The sequence below is a fragment of the Euprymna scolopes genome, chromosome 22, assembly GCF_053919585.1.
Source record: "Euprymna scolopes isolate OS-2025 chromosome 22, ASM5391958v1, whole genome shotgun sequence".
Classification (NCBI taxonomy): domain Eukaryota; kingdom Metazoa; phylum Mollusca; class Cephalopoda; order Sepiida; family Sepiolidae; genus Euprymna; species Euprymna scolopes.
In genome coordinates this window covers 38,170,520-38,183,772 of record NC_136503.1, presented here as the reverse complement: position 1 = coordinate 38,183,772, position 13,253 = coordinate 38,170,520, and the positions used below count along the sequence as shown (strand labels likewise).

Genomic DNA, 13,253 nt, shown 5'->3' with positions numbered 1-13,253 from the left:
AAGGAGTCACCATTTATCAAGGCCTGGAGGCTACTCGATGATAAGGATTAACGTGTGTACAGTAGTGAATGGGAAAATGTTGTAGTAATCGTTAGTAGTGGAAATTTGATAAAAATTGAATTACTTAAGGGGATGGCTCATCAAGAACTTGTTTACGTTGGACTTGAAGATGATCATATTGTAATCAATTGGAAAGTAGGAAAATGGAACAAAGTTTCACAGGCATGCAGCTCTAAGAAAGAAGCTTGATTCAAGGAATCTATGCTTAGGTTTAGGTACATATAAAGAGTGAGGGAAATTATTGATAGTGGTTTCAACTAGACGAGTATTTTTCATGAAAGTCAGGACAGGGGGCACCCTAGATTGGAGCTCAGATGAGCATTTGCCATGAAAATAACGATAAAGCAGAGACAGGCTCAAACGTCTCTTCTGTGGGAAAGGTTGCAGGGAAGAGAAAAGGGCATCCCCACTAGGCTACAAATTCATTTTGAACTCTGTCAATAGCAGATAATAAGTGCAGTTCTAAAAGAAAAATTCTGCTACTTTTCTCAAATTGGTGCAACCATTCACTGGAATATTGGTGAGCATGAACCCTTATTTTTAAGAAGTCTTTATATTTTTCAAAAAAGCTAATCAATCTTTTGGGTAGCCGCTTTTAAGTTAAATATTTTCTCGTTTTTGGCCTATTTGTTTGTAAGATGCATCTCTGCACCTCCAATAAACATGCAGCATTGTAATGTTTACGATTTGAACCAAGTTTTTGGGATGGTATTTTGTCATTGCTATTTGCTTTTGTAAAAGATTAATATGTAAGGAGAAGCCTGTCATTAAAAATTCTGGCGTTAAAAATATTCAAAGGTTTTTATTAAGTTTCTGAATTTTGGAGATGAGGATCAAAAGAAAGTGAAATTTCTTTTTGACTGCAACAATTAAGTATAGTTCTGGCACAGTGTGAAGAAATGTGTGAGTATGAGTTTTGCTTATGCTTTTACCTAAAACTTGTGGTAGCATTTATGATGTGGAGATTGACCAGCATGAGATTGATTAAACTTACAACTGATTTTAACAGAATTTTCGTTTTGATGATAAAGCTCCAAACTGTTTGGTAAATTATGTTTCCTAAATGTTTTATGGTTGATCCAAAATCAAATAAATAAAATACTGGCATTTGAAGCCTGTATTTGCACAAATAAATAAATGAGGATTCAGATTTTTCTTTGTGTTAAAATTTCTCCATAAATCATATTTAGACAAAGTTTGTTTTGCATTCAATACTGATTTTATATTTCAAAACAATTCTTCAAATAAAGTATTTTGGGATTTGTAGTTGAGATATATTGCGGGTATGTAAATCAAAAATTTTGCAAATGAATCTCAATAATGTCTTTGTATTTATTTGTAGATATAATAAAACAGTGAAAAAAAAAAAAGAAGAAAATAGTAGAAAAGAAAAGAAAAGAAAAGAAAAGGGCAAAAAAGAGGTGAAAAACTGAAAGAAAAAGAAATGAACTAAATTTTAAATTCTGAAGGATTTTTTTTTTCTATTATACATGAGAATAATGGAATTTTTTGTTAATGGCAAAACAAAAGGGAAAAAATGACACTATTTCATACTTTATAATTTAATATGAAATATTATCACTGAGACTAATCACATGTGCCTGACCCATTTAAAATGAATTGTTCCAAAATCAAATAGTCACCTGACTAAAACAATTTTAAATGAATTCATTTCAAAATTAGTTTCATTGATTTGAATGTTCAGTTTTGGATAATTTTACCATAATTAGAATGTTTTTTTGCTTTAAAAAGAATTAAATTGCTACAATCTTAAATAGGCATATTCGTTTTATTTTATTTAAAAAATACTTACTTAATGATAATTATTTTTACGGAAGAATTAATTTTATTTTTACTTAACAGTATTTACCCTGACAGACATTTATTATTTCAAAAGAAATAATATGAACAGTAAATTATATAGTTTGTTTATTATACAAACATTATTGGTTACAAATGTGCATACATGTTTCAGTGGAATCTTAATTCAAGGGTAACACTTCCAACCAAAAAAGAATTCATATTGAAACAAGAGTCAAAATTAAATTAGTTTTTATAAGATATTCAGGTGTGGGTTACTTTCTGAAAGAAAGTGGGGTGTATACTTTGTGAATGTGAGCAGTAGGGGTTTTGGAGGGAGGTGTGGTGAAGGAAAGAATTGGGGTGAGGGAGGAGGGAGGAACTATAATTTTGTGTGATTAAGCTGTTGCAGTGGGGAGGTTAGTATTCTTTTAACTTGGCGGTTGTTTATTGGTCTAAGTTTTTGCTTTGATCTGAAGTAATGTTATACTCTTATTGTTGCTGCTTTCTTATCTTAGGTTTTTATGGTTGTTTTTTCTTTTCTGGGGGCGACTTCATTTTCCTATTGACAAGTTTTATTTATCTATTTATTTATTTATTTTTTATTCTATTCATCGTTTTTTTTATTCATTCATTTGTTTCTAGTTTTCAAATTCTTTCTTTATTTCTTCATTTGTTTGTTTATTTATAAGATATATGTCCATATGGTCAAATTAATAATTAGTTAAACAGATATATAGGATTATTTATATGATTTAAATAAAGGTGGTATACTGGTAGTCATATTTTCTCCTTTACTGCGGTGTTTGAGGTAATTATCGTGGTAAAGGTTTTTATATCTATATATAAACTTAATTTCGGTGGTTGCCATTCTTTCATTTGGGTTGTTTATTCTTTGCCCAAGACTAGAATATGTATATATTTGATATGCTTTGCTTTAGGGATAGGTTCTTTGGACTCAACATGCAAACAGATGCATAATAGTATATATTTATATATATTTGTGGAGTATTCAATTCATTTCTTAAAGTCATTTTATATTAAATCTTTCTTATTTATCTCTCAATAGCTACATCGGTAGTAGATGTGGCTGGTGCGCTAAATGTTTTGGTTTTAGCTGATGGCACCCAAGTCATTTTTTTTTTTTTAAACTTTTGAAATCAATACTATATATTAGGTACAATATAATATTCAATAGAGAATTGGCTTTGTAATAATAAATACGAAATATGCATGAATTAAAATATACTTACGACCGGGCAAGGTCGCTCCATAGTAGATATCTCACTGTTAATGCAATTCTCTACCTATATAAGAACCAAATACGTCCAAGGAGTATTGTTGCCATATCTGGGCAGGAGATGCTAGAAGCATCTTATCCTGCCTTGACAAAGTTCAAAATAGACTTCGTAGCCTAGTGGAGGATGCCCTTTTCTCTTCCCTGCAACCTCTTTCCCACAAAAGAGACGTTGCGAGCCTGTCTATGCTTTATTATTTTCATGGCAAGTGCCAGTCTGAGCCCCAATCTATGGTCTCTCCTGTTCTGACTTTCACAAAAAACACTCATCTAGCTGAAACCACTATCAATAATTTTCTCCACTCTTTATCTGTGCCTAAACCTAAATGTAGATTCCATGAACAAAGCTTCTTTCTTAGAATTGCATGCCTTTGGAACTCAGTTCCGTTTTCCTACTTTCCAACTGACTACAATATGGTTGTCTTCAAGTCCAACGTAAACAAATTCTTAATGAGCCATTCCCTTAAGTAATCCAATTTACCAAATTTCTACTACTAACAATTACTATGACATGTTCCCTTTGACTACTGTGCACTCATGAACCCTTATCCTCGAGTGGCCTCTGGGCCTTGAAAAGTGACAATTCCTTTGTAAAAAAAAAAAAAAAAAAAAAATGCATGTTGCCTTAATGAACATGCATTTGTGGTCATACCTGGTAATATTCTTAAGTGTTAAGCTTTCAGTGTATCTTTCAATGTCTCGCCAGAGTTGTTCTATCCACACGTATTAACGGCTTACACAAGTAAATCATATTCGGTGCTTATTCAAATTGACAATTATGGCGGCAATTAAAAATAAAGAAAAGTCTGTATGATGTATGTACCAGTCACGTAACGAAGAGGAAATATTTTTTTAAAAATTACGTAATTTGATCAAGCAGTAGTTTTTTTTTTCATTCACAAATATCAAATTTTCATTGTTCAAGGGAGAAAAATAGCCTCTACACTTGAAGGAAAGTGAGGTTTTACAAAGGCAGACAACCCACAAGGATAATTGTTTTTTTTTTGTTTTTTTTTTTTAAATACAATGTAAGCTTACGAATTAAAACAATGCTTTATTATAAACATAACATGATTTTTTTAATAGACAATATTTTTTCAGAAAATATACAGATTTAAACATTTATGTACACTTTATATAAGTTCAAAACAAAATACCATCTCCAGAAACAAATGGCTGTTACTGCTAAAATGAGTAAAATTTGATTTTCTTAAATTAGAAAAAAAAACTTTATTTTTGTGATTTTTGGAATATACCATCTTCATTCCGTGACAAGTAGGTACACGATAAAAGTTTTCATTTTTGTTTATCATAATAAGTGCCAATCTGAATAAGCACCTCATATTCTTGTGAGGAGGAACCCAGATGTACCCCTATTCATTGCATCAAAATCATTAATAGTAAATTATACAGATTCATGTAAAAAGCAATGCGAAATTTCCACGGCTTCCTGCTAGTATACATAAACTGTACATAAATGTACTCACTTGGAAAGGACTTGTAATTCTGTCTCAAAAAGCTTGGTTTCTTCGGGACTTGTATCAAAAAGACGCTTTACAGCTACGTTAAGATCTGACCGCACACCTAGAGAGTACAAGAGTAAAAATTTTAAAAAAATAAAAAAATAACAGATTAACAAAGATTAGAACCGAAATGCGAGATGAGATATTAATTGCTGGATTATAACTTGGATTGATGGTTGTTTTATGGCACATCAACCCATTTTAGGTAATTTAATGCCGAATCCAGTGATTTTGAAAAGTTTTTAATAAAATGTTTTTTTAAGTCAGTTTCTATTTAACTCATAGTTGAGACCTTAACAGGTACTACCACTCCGGGTCAGAGTGAACCTGAGAGCAATGGCAATTAAAGGGTGTCTCCACACTCCCCAAAGCCTGCAAGCTAGGGTCTCACCATCGGATATAGTTTAAAGTCATATCCAAGACTGATTATAACTTGCGTTGTAGGTTTTCCAGATAATGTTTAAACACCAGTCCTCCATGATGAGTGCTATCGTTTTATTAGATTCGTATGGCAATTTTCAGAGCTAGGATGAAACTAAAAAATGGTGAAAATTTGACGTCTAATCTGTTTAGCTTAAAAAATAAGCAGATTTTAATTTTTATTCTTCTTTCTTTTTGGTGCCGAATGTTACCACTTTATTTTCAAATATGATTGCCATTCCAATATTCTGCATCTTACATTTTAACAATTTATATATCTATAAAAGTGAGTACATGTGTGTGTGTGAGGACACTTCTCAACCTATATACTCAACGAATTTTTTTGATCTACAGATTTGAAATTTGATATATAGGCTATTCAGTCATGTGGAAAACTTTTTAATCGGAAAAAGGGTTGCTAAGGGGTCAAAATTAAAAATTGACACGTGAGAGTCATTAGATTTTTATCTGTTTGCTGTTTCACGAATGCGCATGCATGGATAGATTACTTATGTTAAGAATAAGTAGTTTGAAAACACCTTTTAAAAGGTTGTGTCAAGCTGGTCTAATGGCTATTGTACTTGACTCACTATCTTTAGATTTTGGTTTCGATCTCAGCTTGAGTATTTTTTTTAAATTTTTTCACTTACAAGAAGTGAACTGTTTAAGAAGAAAACATAATACTTGCATGCACATGTCTCAGTTTCTGTATTAATTAAAATATATTTATGCATATTTTACAACCGGGCAATGCCAGGCGGCCTGCTAGTAATCTAATATTACTTTATTTTTCGTTGTATATTTGCATTGGTTTGGTACAAGGCTGTCTGTGTTGAGCACTTTTTTTTACCGTGCAGCCAGGCTAGTGTGATTGGCTTCCACTCTATTAGTATTGTATGGCCATTTATTGCATAGAATTTCTTGATTTTATTTTCAATATTTAAAAAACATTTTGATGGCATTTTATTAACAGTTAAAAAATAATTTAATAGTATTCATTTCGATTTTATTTTCAATATTTAAAAAATGTTTTGATGGCATTTTATTAATAGTTAAAAAAAATAATTTAATAGTATTTATTTCGATTTTATTTTCAATATTGTAGCACAAATTTTCACTGAACATAAAGAATACGATTTTCCAAACATTTTCCATATCTTCAATGATTTTTCAAGGTAATAATAGAAAGAAGGTCTTTTCAAGGCAAAAATCAAACTTCAAGGATTTTTCAAGCCTAAGTGAACTCATCGGATGCCATGATGAAAATGCAATCGACCACATGTAACACAAGATCCCATCTTACCACACCAGATTACCATTTTTCTCCTCTTCATAACTGGAAGATAGTTTTGTATGAATACAAACACTGAACGTTCATAAAATTAATTTGATTTTAATTTATGCTCAAGAACGTCTGATGTAGTTTGGTGTTTTACCTGGGAAGGGTTAGAGTAGACAGAGTTTACCTACGTATTATTTGGCTTCATCGGACTACTGCTCTCATTTTGAGAGCCATTTTCACCACGTTTCGGTTGATGTAACCTCCAACCTTCTTCAGGTGTATCTTGTTAAACTCAGGAATGTTTCTATCAAACTCGAGAATTTGAATGGAATTTTGAATAAAACCCTTTTACTTCACGGGGGTAGCATGTCTTGTTCTGTCAGCCATGACTGGAGAGAGGTCCTAAGTAATTCGCAATTTTATTTTCGGTCGCCCACACTGAGAATTGAACCTTCAGGAGAAGGTCACTTTCACAATTGAGTTTTCTTAGTACTCTAACCACTAACGCGATGGGTCCTTCCCAAGTGTAACAAAATACATCTGAAGAAGGTTGGAGGTTACACCAACCAAAACGTTGTGAAAATGACACTAAAGATGAGAACAGAGTTTGAATAGTTGAGAGTTGGGAAGCAGAGTAGGCGGAAGAAAAATATTAGTAGGAGGAAAGATGGATTTCAGGGTAATGGAGTTGGGTGGAACAGGTTGTACATCTTACCCAAGAATGTATAAGTGGTTTGCCTGGGATCAACACATAGTGATCGTGTCACAACCAAGAATGCTGCATACAGATAACAAGATTATGCATGTTTTGAGATGTTGATTAGTAATTTAGATTATTTGGACTACTGCTTTCATCTTGGATGTTATTCTCAGCCAATGCAACCTCCGACCTTCTTAAGGTGCATATTGTTGGATTTAGGAATTTGTATGGAATTTGAAATGGAACCTTTCTTTAATCTATGGGAGTAGGTTGCTTTCTCTAAATAATCCAAAGGCTTCTGTGAAGAAGGTGGGCTCTCTCTACTGTGCTAGAAAGATACTCACGCCTGAAAGTATCCTGTAGGTCTATAAGGCCATGATTCGTCTAGGTATGGAGTACTGTTCTCACATTTGGGCTGGTGCATCTGCTACTAGTCTCTCACTCCTGGACAGGGTTCAAAAGAGAGTCGCCAACCTGATAGGTCCTGAACTGTTATCTAAGCTTCAGCCTTTGTCTCATCGATGAGATGTTGCATCTCTCTGCCTGTTCTACAAGAATTTTATTGGTGAATTCTCTGACAAACTACAAGCAATTGTGCCCTCTCAATGTAAATACCCCCGACAAACCAGGTAAGCGGCTAAATCCCACCCCTACACAGTGGAGATTCCTAGGTGTAAGAAGGACTTCTACTCGTTTCTTCCCCAGAACTGCTAGACTTTGGAACTCCCTTCCGGGATTCTACTTTCCCAACTATGCTGATATGCAGAAGTTCAAGTGTAATGTGAACAGACATCTTGCTGCCCAACTCCCTTCATAATATCCCTGCAATTTATGTCCCTGATAGTAGCCCCCTCCCTTACTTCAAAGTGGCACTGTGCCTTGTTTGGGTGAAAATTGAATAAAAAAAATAAATAAAATACAAGATTATGCATATTGGGGGACTTTGGGTATTATATTATCTCATTCATTATATTAGAGAAAAAAAAATTTAGGCTTAGGCTAATAACAAAAAAAATTTTTACTTACCAAGATAAACAGAGCCAAAACCTCCACTTCCAAGTAATCGTCCACCCGAGATTATGTCTTTATCATTAAAATTATCAGTCATTTCTTTTAAAACATCGTATGCAATTCGTGGACAGTGCTCTTGTGGTATATCACCTGTATTCGATGGAAAAGACAAATAAATTATAAACTCCTTTATTATTTATATTATTTCGATTCTTTGAAATACTGTTCTCATCACAACGTTTCAGTCAATGTAACTTCCAAACCTTCTTTAGGTGTATCTTATTGAATTCAGCAATCTGCATGGAATTTCAAAGATTCCTGAGTTCAACAAGATATGCTTGAAGAAAGTTAGAGGTTATATCGACTGAAACGTAAAAATAACACTCAAGATGAGAACAGTAGTCTAAAAAATCCAAATAATACGAATAATCAATCCTCATCTAAAAAGTTCAACTTTTTTTTTTACTCTTTTTTTTTTTTTTTTTTTAAATTTATTTTTATTGTTTTTACTACATTTCATTCCAAATAAGGTGTATTGTCACTTGGTGTCACTTGGGCGCAAGGGGCTACAATTTGGTACTATGTCTAACAGCAGGGCTCTACATTGCGAGTGAAACAGTCGAATTTGTGAGTGATTTTTCAAAGTGGTGACTAGAAATAATGAAACACTTATTTTTTGCCGATTGTATTTCTTTCACTGACAATCTTCCAAAGTTCACTAGGGAGTGAAAAATATCTTTTCAACTTTTTTTTTTTTTATATATATAAAACTAGCTGTACCCTGCCACGCATTGCTGTGGCTCAAATTGGCGCAATGGAAAAAGTTCCAAAATCTTCGTTTGATTTTTATATATAGATGAACAAAGTTAAATTATTTAAACAAACGTTTACTAGAACAATATACTCTATTTTTTTTAATGAAGGCTGTTTAAAAAAATATCTGAAGAAATTAGAATGTTATAACTTTAAGTATCATAAAATTTGTTGTATATTTAAAATTACACTTATTAAACAAAAAAAAACACAGATAAATCTTTGATGTTCATACTCGTCACAGAACAAACATGTCATATTCTAAAAATCATGTGAGTAACTTTTCTGTTTAGCTAGTAAACGAAAATATTTAGTTGTCAAAGGTCAACTAAAGATAAGTTTGTCTGTAGAGCCCTAAACAACATTACATTTAATCTTCTGAATATTAGTACAGTCAGGAAAGCTAAACTTTGAAATTCCCTCCCTGTTTCCTGCTCTCCAACTGTACTAACCTGCAAAAATTTAAATGTAATGTGAACAGACATTTCGCTGCTCAACTCCCTACAGTTCACTATTAAACACAGTCCCAAATAGTAAGCTTTTACGTTTCAAGTAGTAGTATGCCTTGTTTGAGGTATAAAAAGAAAAGAGAAAAAAAAAAACAAAGAGAAAAGAAAGAGAAAGAGAAAAGAGAGAGAAAGAGAAAAGAGAGAGAAAGAGAAAAGAGAGAGAAAAAGAAAGGGAGTAAAAAAGAGAGAAAGTTTCATAAAGCTTGTTTTTGCTTGTTTTTTAAAGCTTGTTTTTGTTGATTTTTTTCATTTGCATTTTGTAAGTCAATTTTCATCTTTTGCAAAGACAGCCAAAATTTTATTTAAACTAAGAAGAGAATAAGGATCCCAATTGACATGAGCCGACAGGAGAAACAAGAGGACAGATTTCTGTCGACATCGGTTTGACCATGACCTTTACACATGGCCATGATCTCTTTAAAGAAATATAAAATAACCAGCTTGTTCGGATTTTCATTACCAAGATTTATTTTATATATATATATATATATATATATATTTACAAAACTAATAAAACTACTTAAATCAAACATTTTAATAGCAGACATTTTATTTTTTTAAATAAGGAAACTCATCATCTTTAGTATATATATATATATATATATATATATATATATATATATATGATTTTCAAGTTTTAATAGTATAGAGTATTTTTAATTATTTTAAATTAATTTCATGCACCATGTAGAGTCTGAAAAAAAAAAAAAAAAAAAAAAAAAAAAAAAAAAAGACAGAAACAGTAACTGATGGGTCTCGTGAAGTTACAAGATTTCCATATGTTATGACGTGGGTAAATGGAATCCTTCATAACAGTAAAAAACATGGTAATGAATCACATCGATGGAGAGACAAAAACAATGGTTAACGGTTAACAACGTTTATTGATTGTTAACAAAACGATTACATAAAAAATATATACTCAGATGGAAAAGATTGAATTATGAATGTCTCTGCTACGAAGAACGATGTTCGTTCCTCCATTGTGCCAATCGCAAACTACCGCCTTAATCTCGTATCATCGTTGTGTTCCCGTTCCCGTGTTTACATACGAGAATCCCAGGAACCATTTCACGGTTAAGGGGAAGCAACTCTTCTCTGAAAATGGAGGAGTTATTTCCCTTAGATTGGATTCTTAGAGTCGTTCTAATTTGTCCCCCTTTTAATTATGTCGCTTGTACGACAAGTCGGGGATCCACCTGTAAGTGTCGTGTTGGATAAAGGGTGCTAGCTGACTTCCGGATGTTTGGGTCCTGCATCACAGCTTCACTGCTCTGAGAAGTTTCTGGTGGTTGTTGAGGCAAGTTGAAGGTGTCCAACAAGATGTTTAGAGGAATAAAAGGATCTTGTACTTTGTCTGGAAGATGTGATGGTCACAGTTGGTTAGCGTGTCGAACCCAAATTGAATCTTGGACTTTTACCTTGTACGTTACATTTCCAGTTCTTTGTATAATGTGTCCATTGCTAGGACTTGTTGTTGTGGTAATCCTTTGCTAGGACTTGTCGACCCGGAGAGAATGTTCTTTGGACAGAACCATGATGGCGGTTGTACTCCCGTTCCTTTTTGTGTTCCTCTTGATGGGATGATGTGGTTTTGGATGTAGTACATCAATGTGTAATCGGATTTTCCGATTCATTAAGCATTTGGCTGGTGAGGTACTGTTTAGTGCGTTAGGGTTTGGTGTTGCCCTATAGCTCGTCAGGAACATTTCCAGAATTTCAGATGTTGACCCTTCTGCCCTGAGTTTTAAAAGGGCTCTTTTAAAGATATCCACAAATCGTTCGATTTGGCCGTTCGATTGTGGGTGGAATGGTGCTGTGCGAATGTGGTTGATACCATTTTGTTCACAAAAGGTAGAGAACTTGGTTGAGCTAAAAGTGGTGCCGTTGTCAGAGACCAAAGTCTCGGGAATGCCGAACCTACTGAAAATCTTCTGAAGCTTGGAAATTGTTTCCTCAGAAGTCATGCGGTTCATTTGAAATATTTCGGGCCATTTGCTGTAGGCGTCTACCACACAAGGAGAAAAAATTGCCCATCGGTGGGTCCTGCAAAAACTATGTGGAGGCGTGACCAAGGAGAATCTGGAACAGGCCATGAAGAAAGTACAGACTTCCTTATTCTTCGTGTGTTCAAAAAAGAAAAAAAAAATGTTAGGAAATTTCCGTTCTTGTTGGCAATTACGAAGGTTCTCCATTTTTTTTTTTTTTTTTTTGCAAATCTCCGAGAGTGTGTTTTTTTTTTTTTCTGAGCATGTGTGATTCTTGTCTGTTTTTGATTTGTTGAGTTTTAATCTCATCTTGTCGCCACTCTCTTATGACGTGGGTAAATGGAATCCTTCATAACAGTAAAAAACATGGTAATGAATCACATCGATGGAGAGACAAAAACAATGGTTAATGGTTAACAACATTTATTGATTGTTAACAAAACGATTACATAAAAATATATACTCAGATGGAACAGATTCAATTAGAAATGTCTCTGCTATGAAGAACGATGTTCGTCCCTCCATTGTGCCAATCGCAGACTGCCGCCTCTCATCCTAATCTCGTATAGTCGCTGTGTTCTCGTTCCCGTGTTTACAGACAAGAATCCCAGGAACCATTTCACGGTTAAGGGGAAGCAACTCTATGAAAATGGAGGAGTTATTTCCCTTAGATTGAATTCTTAGATTCGTTCTAATTCGTCGTCCGAACACATATGTAATGAGATGCTGCCGGCTTGAATAAAAAAACATGTTTTTCAGAAACAGGAGCAAATTTGGAGGTGTGAGCTTGGACACCAATGTGACAAATGTAACCATAAAAACTGTTAGTTGAAAGTACAGAATAGTTAATTTATTATTTCACCACAAGGAGTAAAAATGTTTAAATATATCACCTCAATCCTCAGAATTTACTTAATATCTGGAATGTCTATGGCTTTTTAAAATACACAAAGTTACATTTTTTTTTTTTTTTTACTATATTAAAATAAGTAGGACGAGAAAGAAGAAAAAAATAATATTACCCATATCTATCTTCTTGAATTTTTCTTTCACTTGTTCTGTTTCATCATTTTCTGTGGCTTCACATTTTTGTTCATTTGTAGGAGTTGTGATTGGAGATGTTGTTGAAGTAGGGGGACTGCCGATGAGCTTTAAGCTTTTCGGATCTGGCTTACTGTCGATTGATCCTGATAATGATGTTATCTTGTTAGCAGTTTCACACTTGGAATCAAGAGATGATTCAATGGGCTCTTCAGGCTTTGAGTCAGATATCTTCCAACAGCTATCACACGAGTCAATACTTCTCTGCTCTGTAGGTTCTGTACCTATAAATGAGTCCATAAAATATACAGAAAATTGGTACAAACTGATTAATGCTCCTTTTTAAAATTATCTCCCCTTGAATAAATGCACATTTAAAGATGGTGCTAAATTTTGATATTTCATTTGAAGACATTCCAAACTAAAATTTTATTTTCATTATATCTATAAATTTTTAAGGTGGACACAGATTTTTACAAAAATAGAATACCAAATTTATTTCTGAAACACACTTAACTACTGAATCATGATCATTCAAAGTTTGGTGAAAATTGGGGGAAAAAAAAAAAAAAAAAAATTGCCATCTTGTGTGCTATTAATGAAGGAGTCTAATTTCACAAATGTATAACTAAAAATGTAGAATTTAAACAAGTGAAAAATCAGTACAAATGTAATAATATCTTATGGAAAATGAAAATTAGTCAGAATGGAAACAATTATTAGATCAAACCAGAATAAACATTGGACAAATTGCCAGTACTTCTGGAAAAAAAAAAAAAAAAAAAAAAATTCATAAAAATGATATGGAA

The 13,253-nt window shown here is 33.1% G+C and overlaps 1 protein-coding gene across 4 annotated transcripts in view; it reads right to left on the bottom strand.

The window, feature by feature from the left end:
* The window catches only part of LOC145243982 (interleukin-1 receptor-associated kinase 4-like), a 101,275-nt gene that overhangs the window by 23,494 nt on the left and 64,528 nt on the right, over nt 1–13,253 (bottom strand). For all 4 annotated transcript variants that reach the window (XM_080107122.1, XM_080107123.1, XM_080107124.1 and 1 more), the window contains 3 exons: nt 12,426–12,728; nt 8,109–8,243; nt 4,645–4,741 (listed from right to left, as the gene is read on the bottom strand). In XM_080107122.1, the coding sequence (XP_079963248.1) occupies nt 4,645–4,741; nt 8,109–8,243; nt 12,426–12,728 (535 nt within the window). The remainder of the gene's footprint in view (nt 1–4,644; nt 4,742–8,108; nt 8,244–12,425; nt 12,729–13,253) is intronic.